General features: G+C 40.1%; 2 protein-coding genes across 2 annotated transcripts; one reads left to right on the top strand and one right to left on the bottom strand.

The window, feature by feature from the left end:
* Positions 1–2505: 2505 nt before the first annotated feature.
* On the bottom strand, positions 2506–4111 carry LOC115202603 (transmembrane protein 100). Its single transcript, XM_029766702.1, has one exon. It carries the CDS (start codon positions 4008–4010, stop codon positions 3579–3581), a length of 432 nt encoding a protein of 143 aa, XP_029622562.1. The 5' UTR covers positions 4011–4111; the 3' UTR covers positions 2506–3578.
* Positions 4112–6996: 2885 nt separating this feature from the next.
* Positions 6997–13281, top strand: pctp (phosphatidylcholine transfer protein). The gene is made up of 6 exons (XM_029766697.1): positions 6997–7161; positions 9314–9431; positions 10785–10864; positions 11277–11448; positions 11611–11678; positions 12222–13281. The coding sequence occupies exons 1-6, from the start codon at positions 7033–7035 to the stop codon at positions 12300–12302; spliced, it is 648 nt and encodes a 215-aa protein (XP_029622557.1). The 5' UTR covers positions 6997–7032; the 3' UTR covers positions 12303–13281.
* The last annotated feature ends 6158 nt before the right edge of the window (positions 13282–19439 follow it).

Genomic DNA, 19439 nt, shown 5'->3' with positions numbered 1-19439 from the left:
AACTGAGATTAGGAGCACTCCCTTTAAGAGTGTGCTCCTAATCTCAGCTCGTTACCTGTATAAAAGACACCTGGGAGCCAGAAATCTTTCTGATTGAGAGGGGGTCAAATACTTATTTCCCTCATTAAAATGCAAATCAATTTATAACATTTTTTACATGCGTTTTTCAGGATTTTTTTGTTGTTATTCTGTCTCTCACTGTTCAAATAAACCTACCATTAAAATTATAGACTGATAATTTCTTTGTCAGTGGGCAAATGTACAAAATCAGCAGGGGATCAAATACTTTTTTCCCCTCACTGTACTTCAAATGACACCTTGATCAGAAACACAGTTCTAATATTCATAACAGCAACTTATCTCTTGAAGTGAATTTTTGTAACACCGTTTTCAAGTGAACAATCCACAATTATTAGGATATGATTAGCTGTTTTTCCATTTGGGCTGGACTGTATAAGAACATGGGCAGTCTTATTTGTGTGCAGACCTTTACACCAACAGCCCTGACACAGTTGTCATAGGAAGGAGTAGACAAAAGTGCAGCGTTCCACATTTTATTTATAGTGTGAAACTATGCAATACATAAATACACTGAATGAAAAAACAACAAACCGTGATGCAGCGATGAACACATACACAACTCAAAATTAATCACCCACAAAACCCAGGTGGGAAAACCCCTACTTAAGTATGATCTCCAATTAGAGACAACGAGGACCAGCTGCCTGTAATTGGAGATCATCCCAAACAAAACCCCAACATAGAAATACAAAACTAGAACCGAAACATAGAAATAGAAAGCATAGAAAGAGAAAAAAACCTGTCACACCCTGACCTACTCTACCATAGAAAATAACATCTTACTATGGTCAGGACGTGACAAGCCCTAACAGCCTAATGATAACAGGGTGAGCTCACAAGCAACGATTAAATAAATATTTCTAAAACATTGACCTCATATTCCAGGTCAACCAAGGTCATTGATTGGACGTCATTTGAAATAGAAGCTGTAATAAATAAGCCCTTTGCTCCTCTGGTACCACATATTTTGATTATTTCAAGCTGTTTATGGTTAAGTCATGCTTCTCTGGTGTTTTTTTTATCAAGTATTTGATTGGAAGTAACTGACTGAAAAGGATCCCTGTAATGTCGACCTCATTACTTTTAATTGTGCTCATCGCATTCTGGCTTGTAACAGCTAGCCGTTATTGGCTTCTTCAATTCAATTAAAATAATTTGATCCAATCTCATTTTTGTCTTATTCATAAACATAATTATCTGCTTGGCAGTCCCTGGAACAAAAAAAGTGACGTACACCAAATTCAGAAAGAGGGTACGGTTGTGGAGAGCACTTGTTAAAGCCCATATCAGGTCACCCCTTTTTTCCAACTTCACTGCTTCTTAGCCCTAGCTGCTGGTAACCTGTCATGAGGAAAAGGGACACATCTTACTAAGTGATTAACATTTGGTCTCAGAGTCAGGTGTCTGAATGACTCCATTCTCCCCCTATAAGGAGCTTCCCTATGCGTGGGGTAAGGTTCGCCCTCAAAAGTGACAAAGTGTGTTGTCGGTGCTTCTCTGACGCAAGCAAACCATTTAGTTGTAGTGTCTGGTGTCACAGGGACGCATAGCAACGCAAATGCTGCCTATAAATATACCTCAGCGTCTGTGCTAATTTAAACCAAGTCAAACAGGAGAGTTCAATTTCCTTTTACCTTTGGGAATGTATGTATTGGAAGGTAGAATGAAGTATTGATTCTGTTGGCCAACTGAGCACTGTTATGTAGATTAATGGGACTTTACTATATAGTGGAAGAAACGGTGGAAGTGATTTCTCAGCTGTCAAAGCATACAGTGATGTCACCTTTGGCAGCTACACAATTTGATCCTGACAGAGGTACAAAACAACAACAAATAGTTAATACATTGTAATTTTAGAACAAATATTAAGTAGATATTAATACTGTAACTTATTTATATAATACATAAACAATATTTATTATCCTTATCACGAACACATTTCATTCACTGCAAATTAATGAAATGTAATCCTAGGCAAACCTGCCCTCAAAGCAGTTTAAACAATCAACAAAGGGCAGAACAAGTGCATAAGGTTGAATACACAATGGAACCCCAGGATAAGGAGTTGGACTTAGTGCTGTACGTCAGGAGAGAAAGACACACTTCCTTCAATTCACTATTGAATGTTGAAGTCACACCACTTAACTGCTTTTAGCAGTTATGCCCTACTCTTTCTTCTTTGACAAATACATTAAGTGAGAGACATTCTATTATGTAATTTCAGTCATTAAAAAAACCCAACGCTGAAATAGACCATGTGTGGTTGTGTTAAACAGAACGATCATTTCATTTGATATGTCAAGCTAATAGCTGATATGAGCCAGACTGTCTCATGGAACACTTCGACTTCTCCCCTATATATCAGCTGTTCTCTTCAGAGTGCATACATAGTGAACCTTTGGATCATGAAAACAGACACAAATGAAATGTTTAAATATGGATGAGAGTTTATTAAACCTCACTATAACCTATTAACAATTGATGTACTGTTAACAGAGAAGTCATACATAAAAATGATTATAATAAAGTGGAATAAAATACTAGACCATTTCATATCGCTCAACATATGAAATACATTTACTGACAATGGCAAGTACTGTAGTGACAACAAGACTGTGGCAAGATGCTAGTAATTCCAAAGAATCTTGTCGTCATAGTTACATAGAACACCATGTTAGTCATGGTGTGGAACAAAGTGCTTACTGAGAATACTTAATAAAGGTTAATTTGATGCAAGTTACATTTAGTCAATAATCATATTCCCTCATAATGTAATACTACCTATAACATCATAGGTACATCATTGGTACTATACATAATTACTGTGTGACATCTAACTGACTTTATCTCTGAGCTCGACTTGTTTCAGAGAATACGATAATAAACATCAAACAAAAACAACACGTTTTTGTGTCCCCATAATGCCAATATATATCATTACATACTAACATGTAAGTACCATATTCCCATGTCAGGTAATTGAACAAAATTCTGTGTGAAATGAAAAGGAACAATCAGACTTTATGAGAGATGTTATGCCTAAAACATGGTAAATGAAGCATGATTCATTGTTCTGGATTTTCCCATGTCCCCCTCCTTTCAGACCACTATCCCTCCCAGTAAATCTAAGCCACCAGATGCAACAGTAGATTAATGGGAAACATCCTCTCCATTGCTTTGTACAGTGGTAATTTGTCTTAATTTTGATACATTCAGTTTGGCTGTCTGCCCAGCTTCCCAGATGTGACCAGTCTGTTTGACAGATTAAAAACCCAACAACTTCATGAAAGCTAAGATGTTTTGACTTGCTTAGCCTAGAGACAGTCTGAGGTCAAAGCCTTGCAGGTCAACGACCCACCACATAGACGTTGGTCAGTCATGAAAACATCTGGGTACAGCTGTCTCCACTCCGCTTTCAAATGAACCACTACCTCTGTTTCCTCTTGCACCCAAACATATCACAGACTTATTTCTCTCCTGATGATCAGTCTTTCCCTTCATGCAAAGATGCTCCTCTGGTTTGCGACCAGTGCCGTTTGGCTTTCTCTCCGCCTCTCCTTCTTTCTCTCAAGTCTCATCTTCCAGCATACCGCACTTAGCGCCAATAGCACCAGTCCAGCAGATAGTAGCACAAGCCCAAAGTAGGAGATGGTGGACCCATGTGAGTTGAAGCTGTAGGCCACAGAAGTGACCACGATACCGGCAATGAGAATGACCACGCCAAACGGCACTGTGCAACGATAGCAGGAGAGTTCTGCACCACCTGTGGCCGCATTCAGTTGGATTTCAGTGACCAAAGGGATAGCTACTATAGTCACAGTCGGAGTGTGGTCATTGATGTTGGCCTTCTCCACGACAGCTCTTTCATGGGCTGCTGGCACTGTCATGGTGTCTTTACTGGGTTCCTCTGGCATCGCAGGATCCAGCATCAAAGTTTTGCTTCTTTCCAACCACAGATGGATCCTCACTTTAACCACAGATGGGTCTTCACTTTTTATATCCTGAGGTTGTTCTGTCAGCGTGTCCCAATCTATGTGAAGAAATATATCATTTGTTATGTCATACTGAAGGGAGTGTCAAAATCCATATGTTCCTCAACATGTTGCCCAATTGTAGCCTCACTGGACATAATAAAATAGGCCTAAACAATCATTTAAGTAGCTATTATGTGCATGCACATGGCCTCAGTCGGAATTGTTGACAGCTTAAGACATGAGCCTTCATTTGGCACTTAGTAACTCCAGGCAACCTCCTTGCACAATGCTAGCCTCTGGCCCAGCAAAGTCAGAAATTGGCTGAATGACGCAGAACCACTCAACCTTGCACAAGCTGTCACATTCCCTGGAGAGCGTGGGAGATGGCATTACAAACTACTCCGTGTAATGCGAGCAGCCTCAAAATCATCAGCAATTTCACAAGCAGTCATTGTTTCTCCATGTCCGCAAACTTAGAAAATATAATAAAAAATGTCATTCAAGATGCTTGTTATAAAACATTAGTCCATGTCATAACATCTTAGAAATGTATTACTCTAATAGGCCTAGTGCAAAATTGTAGACCTTTTGCAATTGATATTCTATATGGAATATATTTCACGTATAGCCTATCTATTGTAGTAGGCCTAGTCCTTTATTATAGTAACCTTTGTTGATGAGGTCCCTGATAGAAAAAACACATTAATTTCACATGTGAACATGTGAAGTGTTCCAAAAACACATGTTTTCATGTGATCACATGTGATAGTATGTGAAGTTAATGTGATAACATATGACAACAAGTAAAGCAACATGTGATAGATAACATGAAACTACACATGTGAAATGTTCCCAAAACAATTTTTCACATGATTTCACATGTACAATTTAATGTGAAATTATGTGATTTTACACATGTAAAATCATGCGGTTTTGCTGTAAGGGGTGTTATGTTTGAATTGAATTTCAATGTGTCTAGAAAGTTAGTAATGGAAAATATTGTAGCCTTAGCTGTGCCACATGCATAGGCTATAATTCCGATGACTACATAGTCTACCTACCATATATAAACACGTTATCTGAAGTTATTATAATGATTACATAAAAGGGAACATATCATGTATGAGGAAAAGTGTTTGGGTTGGAGAGATCGAGTTTTACGCGTGGACCAACTTCCGATAAACACACAGTGAATATTGTGTGATGAAGAAAAAAATCAGCATGTTCGATAAGTGTCTAACGAAGTGTTTAAACTTACCTTGCACGCATTTTCCATGCCCGCACCGTTTAAAATGTGGTTTTGCCCATCGATGAATAAAAAATGGACTGTAATACGCTTTTGTATTCCAGTAACGCCGTATACTTTCAAAAGCCGACACAAGTGGGACTCCCCTCCGTCTTTATGTACATTAAATTATAAGCCAGATTCAATGTGTTGGTCCAGAACACAGTTTCACTCTCCACTTCGCTCAGCCAGTCTACAGCTAGCACGGTAAACGCTGTGTTGGAATTTGACTCCCATTCATCGGATGTCCCCTGTGCGTTTCCTCCTGTGTAAGAAAACGACTGTTTGACTGCCATCTTCTTGCATTGCAAGCACGTTTGTAGAATATCGGTGGCTATGGGGGTGGGGTGAACCAAAAGCGGGCGACAGGTTTGTATTATTATCTTGGCTTCAGAGGAGGGGGGACCTTTTAACCTCTTTTGACTAAGGCAGGGCCAACATGAAGCACAGCTGTTGGGATGTCCAGACACATTTATATAGCCTAGGCCTTTGAAGCAGATGTTGGCTAATACGAAGATGAGTAATAGCAGTTGACATATTATAATATTATCACATCATTACAAACAAACATACACACACAAACATACAAACACAATCAACATACAAACACACACTTGAGCCTACAAGAATATCCATGCACATATCTTCATGTTTGGTTATTTTTAATTAAAACAAGGGACTCTCTAAGATGAATGACATATGGTCTATCAAACTGGGGCCATGGTTCATAGGACCTATGTCTGGAAATTCATGCTGTCACACCCATGCTATGCCTGTGATCCAATGGCAGCAACCAGGGCCTGTGGATGGGATATGCCTACTGCCTGTAACACAAGTGCTCCCCAAGACAGATCTGACACATGGTAATATGATACGGGGTGTTGTCTTGTCTCTTCCTTCCTGCAGTAAATCCCTTCCCAAAAAGAGACAGTGGCAATGGGAAATCATGGCTCTTCCACAACCCTTAGCTGGACCATATACTGTCTGGCTGGAAAACTGATTTTAGTAATATGACATGTCTCTACACTATCCCTCAGAGGCACTTATGGAGTGACAGAGGCACTTATGGAGTGACATATTTTAGAGTGATTATCATTTGGGCCTACCTTCAATCAGTGGCATATGTAAATGCTGAATTCGCCTGGTGTGTTTGCAAAAGAAGAGTGCAAAGGATGCTAAACCACAGATCCAGGGTTCTACCTCTGGAAGTTCCTAAAGGCATTGATATATTTTATTAAAACCACCAGATGTAGCTTATCCTATATTTGAAATAGCCTACAGTTTTGGGATTTCTGAATGGAATGGGAGTGGTTAACCTCAGAGTAATCATCAACAAGCAACTGAGACAGGGCACCAGGAGGACACAAAGCATTACAGATTATGTTTCCTATCTATTGTAATTGGAGATGGTCAGTGCTTCCAAATTATATTTTTCCTTGGATGGCACTTCAATTTGGAGGTGGGATAGACAGAGGAGCATTCCAAAAACATTACAGTGCAGTGCAGATAGTCATTAACCACACACACGCACAGTTTAAATCCAAAATACAATTTCAATCACAAAAATAAATAGATAGTGATTCTAAGTATTTCACTGGAATGACTGACGCACTTCAGCGCACGCACGGCGTCTGACGCGCACACACGGAGTCCTAGATCACATGATCAAATGTCAGAGCACGGTTTGAAAACATGTCTCTGCACTTTACAGATGAGGATTTTCTGGAGGCATGGAAGGAATTAGATAAACCTCAGTTGGAGGGGGGGTGGGAGTTTTTCACAGAGACAATGGGTGTCAAAATCTACCGGCTGTATGACAAGGTACATTTAAGTTACTGTTTTGAGATAGGAATAGAAAGTGAAAACTGCTGTGTTAGCTTATCGACGGTTAGCGTCGTTAGCTGGCGAAGCGATAGTTAATTCATTGTGATTATGCGGATTGGCGTGATTGAATGACGCACTGGCATCGATCTGTTGGATGTGCTCGCACGTAGACTATTTTCACGTTTCATACGTTGTATTATTTTCACGTCGAAAAGGACGAAATAGCATAGCAGATTTTGTGAGTAGCCTACGTTAGACTCGAGCAACAGGCCCACTGGCAAAATGCGGAAGTCGCTATTCGTTATCATCAACTAAAGTGTTTTAAACGTCATATTGATGATGGAGTAGGCTAGGGGAGAATGGGGTAAGTTGAGCCATTCAGAAATCATGTAAACATAGTTTTGAAAGCATACTGTAGCTTGTCCATAAAAAAGTGGCCTTTTGGCACAACTTACCTCGGCAATTCAACACAATTACGATCGCTTTTTTGTATTTCAGTCATTTTAAGCATATTTTAACAAAGCTTAACACCCAAAAAACACTTTGTACCTACATTATTATAATTTTTTTTTTTTACATAGGCCAGGCCCTGTTGTTACCTCATATCCCAGCGATAATGCCTTGCATTATGCCTGGAAAGAAAACACTTCAATTGGCTCAACTTACCCCAAGGCAAACATTGTGACTATATTTGCCCACACAGGTACAAGGATTCACTTTTATGCTAGGTTTAAAAGAAAAATCCAAATCAAATGTTATTTGTCACGTGCCGAATACAACAGGTGTAGACCTTAGAGTGAAATGCTTACCTACAAGCCTTTAACCAACAATGCAGTTGTAAGAAAAAAACAAGTGTTAAGAAAGTATTTACTAAATAAACTGAAGTAAACAATAAAAAAATACTAATTAAGAAAATAGAAAAATAACATAATTAAAGAGCAACAATAACAGTAACGAGGCTATATACAGGGGGTACCGGTACAAAGTCAATGTGGTTAGTTGAGATAATATGTACATGTAGGTAGAGGTAAAGTGACTGTACATAGATAATAAACAGAGAGTAGCAGCAGTGTAAAAATGTGTGTGGGGGGGGGGGGGGTCAGTGCAAATAGTCCGGGTAGCCATTTGGTTAGCTGTTCAGGAGTCTTATGGCTTGGGGGTAGAAGCTGTTAAGAAGCCTTTTGGACCTAGACTTTTGGACCGCTTGCCGTGCGGTAGCAGAGGACAGTCTATTAATAGGATGGCTGGAGTCTTTGGCAATTTTGAGGGCCTTCCTCTGATACTGCCTGGTATAGAGGTCCTGGATGTCAGGAAGCTTGGCCTCAGTGATGCACTGGGCCGTACGCACTACACTCTGTAGTGCCTTGCAGTCGGAGGTCGAGCAGTTGCCAGGCGGTGATGCAACCAGTCAGGATGCTCTCAATGGTGTAGCTGTAGAACTTTTTGAGGATCTGAGGACCCATGCCAAATCTTTTCAGTCTCCTGAGGAGGAGTAGGCGTTGTCATGCCCTCTTCACGACTGTCCTAGTGTGTTTGGACCATGACAGTTCGTTGGTGATGTGGACACCAAGGAACTTGAAGCTCTCAACCTGCTCTAATACAGCCCCGTCGATGAGAATGGGGGCCTGCTCAGTCCTCCTTTTCCTGTAATCCACAATCATCTCCTTTGTCTTGATCACGTTGAGGGAGAGGTTGTTATCCTGGCACCAAACTGCCAGGTCTCTGACCTCCTCCCTATAGGCTGTCTAATCGTTGTCGGTGATTAGGCCTACCACTGTTGTGTCGTCGGCAAACTTAACGATGGTGTTGTAGGCTAGAGATAGTGGGATGAATGGCACCCTCAGAAATATGCCAAATATTGCATTTTGTGCTGCGTCTGTTGGGTATGGTGTGCCAAATTGTAGCCTAGAACTTTACGCATGCTCAGACAGTACCTTTTCACAGAATGCATGTTTGTTTTTTATTAAACCCCCTGCCTAACTCTATCCCCAGCTCAAGTTTTTGGAGAATAATATCCTGTGCAAATCCAGCACATTTTTTGGGGTTGCATGTTTCTCCAACTGGCAATAATCCTGTGGTATGGGATTAGTTACATTGTAGGTGTGGTATATATTTGGAAGAGAGAACTTCTTTCATATGCTGTTCACAGGAAACTGGACTTTATGAGTACAAAGTCTTTGGAGTGCTTGCCACCTGCACTCCAGAACTGTGTGCTGATGTCTACATGGACTTGCCCTATCGGAAACAATGGGATGGATATGTCAAAGGTAAAGAGTAACGCAAACTCTCCCTAGATCGACTTTCTTCCATTCAAACCTCTTGTCACACTCAACCCCTAATAAGGGCCATTTACAAGACTCATAACACATTCATAAGCAACTCAATTCTGTCAGTTTGGTTGAGTATTGATGACATGGTATTGCATATTAATGCTTGTTTTATATGGTGCTTACTTATGCATGTGTTATTGTTCATATGTATAGCCCCTTTAACTCTTTCTTAATTATCTTAAAAATGAGCCCATCACCTTTCCATTGTCCCTTTCCATTCACTCCTGTTCTATCACAATCAAACCAATCATAACCAAGAATCCCTTTTATCTCAGTTTTCATGAGGATCGCATTAAGAGCACAGGGCCCGTTTGGCAGTTAATCACTTTTCTCATCTTTTATTCTCTCTTGCCTCCCCAAAGTATCCAACAGGTAACATGTCTGTCCACCTGAATTTAGCCATAGACTGTAGCTATTGATGTCGTAGTTGGGTAGTTAGCACTCTGGTATAGCCATAGGCTAATCTTGTTGTCCTTTGTGTATTAACGTGCTTAATCCAATGTTCATATAAGCCTAGACTGTGAACAAACAAGGGAACTTGAAGATGTTCTTTCAAGGGCTTGTATCTTGAAAATGTAGTTTTTGTTTCGTCGACCCTCTGAGAAATGACCAACAGGTTCCATCTTAACAAGGTAGGCCTAAATCATTAGCCATATCTTGTTTTGGGATTTCCAAATACTGTACTGTTGTCCTTTTCAAGAAGAGACAACAGGGTTATGGATATCCTGGAAATGATAACTAACTGAAGTAACATTTGCCTCTCTCAGAGACTTGTTGCGTGAGAGGGTGGAGTGGGCTTTTTATTGGAAACACATCCTTGGCTTCAGCTTCTGACTGCCGTCAAGCTTTTTGCTGTTGAATAAAATTGCCATTTCAATAGATTGGATAGATGCTGTATTCTGAAAGTGCTGTTGGTGTCTTTGCTTGCACATGTGATTGTATCTTGATGTGCGCTGTACCCACTCTTAGAAAATAGGGTTCTGCAGTTGTCCCCATAGGAGAACCCTTTTTGGTCCCAGATAGAACTCTTTTGGGTTCCATGTAGAACCCTCTGTGGAAGGGGTTCTACATGGAACCCAAAAGGGTTCTACCTAGAATCAAAAGCGGTTATTCGAAGAACCCTTTTTGGTTCTAGATAGAAAAAAAGGTGCTAAGTGTAGCCAGTGTATGATTTAATCATGTAATGAATAGTATATGACATTATAGTATAATGCCTATCGTATAATAGATGACTGATGTTTCATGATGTAAGCACTGCTTTATTTTGTGTGTGCCTTTTTGTGTTTGCAGAGCTGCATGAGAAGGACTATGATGGTCATTCAGCAATCTACTGGGAGGTGAAATACCCATTTCCTCTGTCAAACAGAGACGTATCCTTAATGAAGTAAAATGTCCAAATAAATAATACCTGTAGATAATATCAGGTCATCATGTTTCTCAGTAAAAGCAATTAGGCCTATGCTTTTTTTGTTTAAATGTTTTTACTAAATACATACTCACTATAGAATATCACATAATCCTGTTCTATGTATTCACCCACCCACAATGTCTCAATCTTGCTTTTCTCTCTCTCCTCCTTTTCACATTTACAATGGGTCTGACATGGTGAAGTGAAACCAAGTATGGTTTATAGTATTAAGAGTAACTTGAGAAATGTATTGTTCTTTAGGCGACAACACGGGACGGTATATTTTCTCAAGGAGTAACTGATCCAGTCACAAGGTGTGGACCATATTAGACCATATTATCTCTACCAGGCTTCTTTAACAGTGTAAACCTCAGTATGTGTACGTCAGGGAGCGGAGGGACGTTGACGTGGACAGCAGGAAGATCTGGGTGGTCCTGGCTAAGAGCTCCCCACAGTCCCCGTTACCAGAGAAGAGTGGGGTGCAGCGAGTGAATGACTACAAGCAGACTGTGGCCATGGAGAGTGATGGTGCCTGTGGCACTAAAGGTACTGCTCACTCTAGAGTACACCAGATCCAATCAGAACTCATCCCTGTAGTACCATTTTAAATGTCCATAGGGGAAACTGTTCAGTTGTGAACTTGGATCTGTCTGTGAAGTCACTTGCTTTTAATTGACAGCCATTTACATTTGCATTGTTTTCTTTCAGTCTTCATGAATTACTTTGATAACCCTGGTGGTAATATTCCAACCTGGCTTGTGAACTGGGCAGCCAAGGTGAGTTCAGACCTGAGTGCTATGTAAAACCTAATAGGGTTATTCGGCTGTTCCCATAGCAGAACCCTTTGAAGAACCCTTTTTGATTCCCGGTAGAACCCTTTTGGTTCCAGGTAGAACCCTGTACACAGAGGGTTCTACATGGAACCAAAATGTGTCCTATTTGGAACCAGAAATGGTTCTTCTATGGGGACAGCCGAAAGAACCCTTTTCGAACCCTTTTTTGGTTGCTGTGTAGCAGCTCATCTTTTTCTGTTGGTGGGATGGCTGACATATTCATAGTAGAGTAATAATAAAGGAGTACTATAGAATTAAGAAAACGGTTTGTTTACTCACATTTATATCTACTTGCCAGTTTTGAATGCCCCAAAGCATGCCCTGTTATCTCAAATGGAAGGCTTTATTCACGCTGTTAATCTCAAGCAGATGTTTTGTGTTAGGATGCCAATGGTTCCTCTCTGTTGCCCCATTTGGGTGTGTCTACTCTGCTAGTCTATCCATGACGTTCATTGACAAAGGCAGCTATTCCCTGTGTTTCAACAGAGCGGAGTGCCTGCCTTCCTTACAGACATGCAGAAGGCCTGTGGCAATTACTCAAGCTACTGCCAGAAGAACAAGAAATGAACACCCTTGGTGGGAAGTCGCATCAAAGCCATGAGGATTGCATTTTTCAGCCCATTGTTCAATAAAGTCTACACTTATGGTGTCTGAGGGCCATTGTGGGTGTTTTGGGTATGATTGGATACTTATTACGAAGTCAATAGGTGAAAGTGGTGTTGGTGTAATCTGCAGCTGGATGTGGTACTGACTGGGGCATGTACTGTATTTTAGTTATTAGATGTATAAAAATATATATATTTCAATTGAAGTTATCTGGTACTGAATTCCTACTCCTATATAAATGTTGCATTTTGGGCTTGCCCACGGTTAGGGCTTGGATGAGATCTGTAGTGATCTACCCCCTGTTTTAATGAGTACTGTTTCTTTGACGACAATGGCTTTTCCTTTTATTTTCCTGTTGTTTGTTATGGTCAAATGTGTGTTGTTTTTTAAATTATACATTTTTTTATGTATGAATGTTCAGTCAATGAATGATATGCATTTTTGCACTTGTGATTAAGCACTGAAATCAAATCAACTTCCAAACCTTAATGTCTATAGGAAAAAATGCTGCGCTGTAATTTTACTGTTCATCAGCCTATTAATTAGTGAATTATTAGTTTCTCAGCAGCTCTATTGAGGAAGGATTTCTGTACTCTACAATGCAACATTGTTGCTTAGGCAAGCAAGGCTGAATCGAAAGCAGACTAGATTTTTATTTTGTATTTCCCCAATGGACATTTTGAATGTACATAAAAAAAAATCTGATTTTGTCCTGTCATTAAAAGTTGCCTGCACTGATTTGTTGTGATACTTGAAATAAATAAAAAAACACGATAATAAAATAGTTTAAGTTAATTATTCATATGTTGAATCTTCGAGAGCTAGTCCTATACATACCTCTTTATCCTTGTGTGGTTGCAGTTAGGCCTCCAGTTCTATGGAGGTGATACAGTGTGTATTACTATCTAATACATATCAATAAAATGACGGCTGAGATGAAGCACTGCATCATGCTTTATTTGACTGAAACCCGTAGATGCTTTTCAAAACAGGACTACCACCTTCATCGAACACAATTTTAAAAAATTGTATTTTCCACCTTTTGGCGTTGACAAATGAAATTAATTGTTTCTTTGGCTCGCGCTCCCCCTTGCGGTAAAAATGATATGTTCACGCCGCGTGGCCTTGATGTTGCGTGATGAAGTTGATATACTTGACCTTTCAAATTTGATACATGTATCTGTTAATTCAATTCTCTCACCGGAAGCACTGCTGTGTTTTGTAAAAACGAGTTATATTGAAGATACATTGACAGGGTATTTCTTGACATCATCTGAAAAAGGTAGAGCCTACGTTTAGCAGTCTAGGCCTACTTTGCAGGTTTTATCTTAAAATTCGTCGACAGCATAAAATCCGCGAGAGGCCGGAAAAACCGAACCTCATGAACAGTGATGGTGATAAGTATGGTGAGTCCTATAGAATTTGTCTGGCTACATAGGTGGTATAGGAGCTTATTTGTAATTAAGCGATGTTATTCTCAGGTTGTGAGAAAGTGGACCCTACCTTCTTGTAGGAGTCAGGCAGGATTCAGCTGGAAGATGGGAGTATTTATTTACAGGTATAGAGGGTGAGATGAAACCATGAATACTGACAAGTTGATGAACATCACTGACAAACAGAAACACAACAGACTAGTGGTTAGAGCGTTAGACTAGTAACCGCAAAGGCTGCAAGATCGAATCCCCGAGCTGACAAGGTCAAATCTGTCGTTCTGCCCAAGAACAAGGCAGTTTACCCACTATTCCTAGGCCGTCATTGAAAATAAGAAATTGTTCTTAACTGACTTGCCTAGTTAAATAAAGGTTAAACAAATTAACTAAAGGGCCCAAAATACTGACGTTTCTGGCTTCTAAGGCAGAGCGCCTATAACTTTGACAAAGCATCAATAATTACTCACACAGCAGAGTTACAGATAACCATAGAACAAAATGTCACCCCAGTCTAAAATGAACCACGACCAACCCCCAACGTAATGGATTTGTAATTATTGGTCATGACTAGACATTACCTTCTCGCAACGTTGTGGCTACATAATCTGAAGGTAATACCATTTGGTCATCTTCCTACCTCCTCAACATGTCACAACAACATGATTTCATTACATATTGGTCTTGATTAGACCCACACAAAGAATGTCACAGTATATTCTGAGGGAAACATTCTGTGATCACAGCCTATATGAGCTGTGGAGCATGCGTCCTCAAATGTATTTTGAATGAACTACACATTTATAGATGTTTGAGTCCATATATTGTTCAGATTGGATTTTAAATCTCCATGTATTTTTTTTTTAATGCACCCACACATTTGGAAAGACTGATTCAACATTATGTAAGGGACAATTTTCCTCAAACAAATTGGGCATACAATGGATTAAATAGCATGGTCAAATAAAATAAATATATATATATATATATATATATATACATTTGATGTATTTAATATAAAATGATATACACTATATATACAAAAGTATGTGGACACCCCTTCAAATTAGTGGATTTGAACATTTCAGCCCCACCCGTTGCTGATAGGTGTATAAAATCGATCACACCGCCATGCAATCTCCATAGACAAACATTACCAGTAGAATGGCCTTACTGAAGAGCTCAGTGACTTTCAACCTGGCACAGTCATAGGATGCCACCTTTCCAAGAAGTGTTCATCAAATTTCTGCCCTGCTAGAGGTGCCCCGGTCAACTGTAAGTGCTGTTATTGTGAAGTGGAAACATCTAGGAGCAACAACGTATCAGTCGCAAAGTGGTAGGCCACACAAGCTCACAGAACAGGACAACAGAGTGCTGAAACGCGTAGCGCATAAAAATTGTCTGTCCTCGGTTGCAACACTCACTATCGAGTTCCAAATTGCCTCTAGAAGCAACATCAGCACAATAACTGTTTGGCAGGAGCTTCATGAAATGGGTTTCCATGGCTGAGCAGCCGCACACAAGCCTAAGATTACCATGCGCAATGCCAAGTGTCGGCTAGAGTGGTGTAAAGCTTACCGCCATTGGACTCTGGATCAGTGGAAACACGTTCTCTGGAGTGATGAATCACACTTCACCATCTGGCAATCTGATGGACGAATCTGGGTTTGGCGGATGCCAGGAGAACGCTACCTGCCCGAATGCATAGTACCAACTGTAAAGTTTGGCGGAGGAGGAATAATGGTCTGGGGCTGTTTTTCATGGTTCGGGCTAGGCCCCTTAATTCCAGTGAAGGGAAATATTAACTCTACAGCATACAATGACATTCTAGACGATTCTGTGCATCCAACTTTGTGGCAACAGTTTGGAGAAGGTGCTTTCCTGTTTCAGCATGACAATGGCCCCGTGCACAAATCGAGGTCCATACAGAAATGGTTTGTCGAGATCGATGTAGAAGAACTTGACTGGCCTGCACAGAGCCCTGACCTTAACCCCACCTTTGGGATGAATTGAAATACCGACTGCGAGCCAGGCCTAATCGCCCAACATCAGTGCCCGACCTCAATAATGCTCTTGGGGCTGAATGAAAGCAAGTCCCCGCAGCAATATTCCAACATCTTGGAAAGCCTTCCCAGAAGAGTGGAGGCTGTTATAGCAGAAAAGGGGGGACCAACTCCTTATTAATGCCCATGATTTTGAAATGAGATGTTTGACGAGCAGGTGTCCACATACTTCTGGTCATGTAGTGTATCACGTTTGCAAGGCATATGAACTAACAGGTTATAGAATAAACAACGCAATTATCACATACTGTAGGTTTTAATAGGGCTTTTTTTCTGGCTTCCCCAGGGATTTTACCCACACACCGCTACTGGTCACTATACTCCTGTTTATTGCCAGTCCACTGGTGGAGAGTGAGACCAGAGACTGTTCCCCTCCCATCCTCACTGTGACCCTCTCTCTGACGTTTCACTTCTGCTGATCTGTCAGCGAACTGGGCATTGTTCTAAATGTTTCCTGAGTGAAAATGGTGCTGGCTTCCTATGAGATCACCACCTCACTAGTGTCATTGCTCTAGGCCTAGGATATCTTGTGTGAAAGCCCTCCCATAAACCCCAAAGAGAATAGCTTTGTCTTTGCCATTACATTACATTTCCAAGCACTGTCCAGGTAACTTTCTAGTCATCGGCATATAGCCAGTTATTAAAATCGGAATGTTTTGTGGTCCCTTTGTCAGGCGTTCAGCCACACGCATGTACAGTAGGCTACAGTGTACACAACATGCCATCTATAGCCTTTGATATTGATTATTAGGCTATTTGCTATTAAGGAGTTAGAGAAAAGTGCAATCATGGAATCACTACCCACTGGGCACACACTGGTTGAATCAATGTTGTTTCCACGTCATTTCAATGAAATTAGATTGAACCAACATGGAATAGATGAATTGATGTCTATGTCCAATGGGTATTGTTTAATCATCAATGGAAAGTGAAGTAGGGCCTAGGGCTCATTGATTTCACTGTGCTGGAGATTGACCACTTACTTTGTTCTTCTCTTCCACCTAGTGGTCTGTGGAGTGAATAGTAGAACGTTGAACGAACATAATCTGCAGTGAAGGTCCGGTCTCAATTTTGTCTCATGACTTCTTTCAGCCCTGAGACTATCAGGAAGTACAAGGAACACATTTGTGTATCCAATTAATATCTCAATTTCATTCATGAATACTTTACAGTCTTAATTACATTACTGAATTCAAATTCCATCTATGGGCCACAAAGCATAGGCGTGCATTAGTTATTTTAATAGAGGCACACTTCAGTTCTGGCAATGTAAGTGACGGGTCAAGAATTGTCATAGCAGGAAGAGCTGAATCCATTTACGAGATAGTAGTAGGTCGATGACTTTGGAATTAGATTAAGGACTTTGAATCTTGGAAGAGTTTTTGTAAGATTTTCTATGCATCCGTTCTATTTTGGTGGAACTGAATTATGGGAGTAATGATAAAAATCAGAGCCTTACATTTCTATTTTTATGCACCATTTTATCCACTGGAATTTGTTGAGTGAATAATATTCAGTTCTCAAAAGGGTTCTTTCCATTGCCAGTCTTTCACAAATGGAAGACAAATATATTTCTTGGCTAGCCATTGTATTTTAGAGGGGGGTTCTTTTGATTGGTAATATACAGGGCTAATTAGCTTTAGAAAGTGATATACTTTTTCTCCTGGACTCCTGCTTCTCCTAAATGTCAGCTCAGATTTCCCAGGTGCCTTGCTGTCTGCCAGAGGTAACACAATAATGGCTGTGCTTGGAAATGTATTTTTTCAACCTCCTTTTTGGTGATTTTTAATAGATTACAATTATAGATATCAGTGTGCTCTGGGAATCAGAATCCTTGATCCTGAATAGGCTTTTATATGATTTTATACAGTGTTGTGCAAATCAACTGTAGTTCAACTCAATTATACATGCAGACTCACATGTGGTTCTAGCTGAGCACAGTTGCCTTGCTTTACCTCTATTCAAAAAGGCCCAATCTTAAGGTTATACAATTATTTTCTTAAGCACAGGTAGCCTAGTGGTTAGAGCGTTGGGCCAGTAACCGAAAGATTGCTAGATCGAATTGCCGAGCTGACAAGTTAAAGATCTGTCGTTCTACCCCTGAACAAGGTAGTTAACCTAGACTGTCATTGTAAATAAGAATTTGTTTATAACTGACTTGCCTAGTTACATAAAATAAAAACATTTCCTTTACATTATGAATATCAATCAACCCAGTCGCACTGGTTCAGTTCAACAGCATCTTTGAGAACTGCTGGGTACTTGTGCCAATCACATATTTGACTTATTAATTCAGTCCAAACTTAATGATTTCCAGAAGTAAGAGCTTTTTGAATAACCAATAGTATAACAAATGTCCAGCAATAGGCTACATACGCATGTATTTATGATGTTGGAAATAAGTCAGCGCTGCAAAATGAGAATATTTAGGAGGGATTGTTTAACTCCATTAGTTGTATGGTTAAAAAAGATGTATAGCAGTATTGTATTTGAATCTCTCAACAACTGGCATGCAAGCCGGTAGAGTTATAGCTTATTCCTCTGTCTGTGTTGTTATGTGTGCTCAGTTTGTGCCCCCTTTTATTTTGGAGAAATATCGGACCGTAGTAAGTCGTATATCAGGATACCAGGCAGGAATCCAACTGTTTGACAATACTTTTATAATGGCTGTGTTAATGTTCTTATTACCACAGAGGATGGTTTAGTTGAGTTGAGAAAGCTTGCAGTCAAAACACTTGATGTTTGACTCTTTCTGTTTTAAAAACATGCTTGTCTAGGATGGCAAATACTGTATCTCTCTGTATGATAGCTCATTTGGCGGGAGCCATTCCGGTTCTGGGAGAGACTAGTTTGTTCCTCAGGGCCAACGTTTAGCCTGCTACTGAGGTAATGAATGGTCTCTTCACAAACATGGAGAGACACAATATTGTCTCAGGGCTCTCCTGCTACGGAACTCGGAAATCACCAGGATGGCAGGCTGCTGCTGCTGGGCACTCAGGGGTATTTATGGATTTTGGATCGTTACAGCTGTGTAAGATAATGTTTGATTTTCATCCATCAATCTTTCTGCAAACAGCTCCTCATTCAACGAGCAGAAAAAAATATCTGTGTGAAATACGGGTCCTTTTAAACAAATTAATACAAAAAAGAGAAGCCTTTTCCTGACTTGAGCATACATTTACAGGCTACAAAAATACACAAAAGAGAGTTAAAAATAAAATGTATTTTTGTGAACTGGGTCAGACACGTGGCTAATGCCTGTGACTGGATGTTGACTTCTTTCCATTCACTTTCTACCTGCTGTTATGGTCCCTAAATTCTCTGGTCATTAGAATGCAGGCTTGTGTCTATGATGATGTTGAGAAAACAGACTATGATACAGGCTATTTTCTTTTTCAGAGGAGTAACAATAACTTCAAAATTTGCTGTTGTTCTGCAGGCCGCTGCCAAAAAGAGAGAGGTACACACAGACCATAATTAACACCCATTGCTGGTCTTATGGTATGGTTACAATGAATGCTCTTCTAAGTTTAAATGACTAAGCTCTGCTGCTTGTCTGCGCAAGTACAGATTCAATCACATAAGAGTAATGCACAGTGTAAGCTGCA

The sequence above is a fragment of the Salmo trutta genome, chromosome 1, assembly GCF_901001165.1.
Source record: "Salmo trutta chromosome 1, fSalTru1.1, whole genome shotgun sequence".
Taxonomy (NCBI): domain Eukaryota; kingdom Metazoa; phylum Chordata; class Actinopteri; order Salmoniformes; family Salmonidae; genus Salmo; species Salmo trutta.
The sequence above is the reverse complement of the archived record's forward strand: the minus strand, read 5'-3'. Positions and strand labels throughout refer to the sequence as shown.

Excerpts from the sequence above, each read along its gene's own strand:
- LOC115202603 (XM_029766702.1), bottom strand. The coding sequence starts at position 4,010 with ATGCTGGATCCTGCGATGCCAGAGGAACCCAGTAAAGACACCATGACA.
- pctp (XM_029766697.1), top strand. The coding sequence starts at position 7,033 with ATGTCTCTGCACTTTACAGATGAGGATTTTCTGGAGGCATGGAAGGAA. Across the intron at positions 7,162-9,313 it reads TCTACCGGCTGTATGACAAG|GAAACTGGACTTTATGAGTA; the intron begins GTACATTTAAGT and ends TGCTGTTCACAG. Across the intron at positions 11,449-11,610 it reads TGGTGCCTGTGGCACTAAAG|TCTTCATGAATTACTTTGAT; the intron begins GTACTGCTCACT and ends GTTTTCTTTCAG.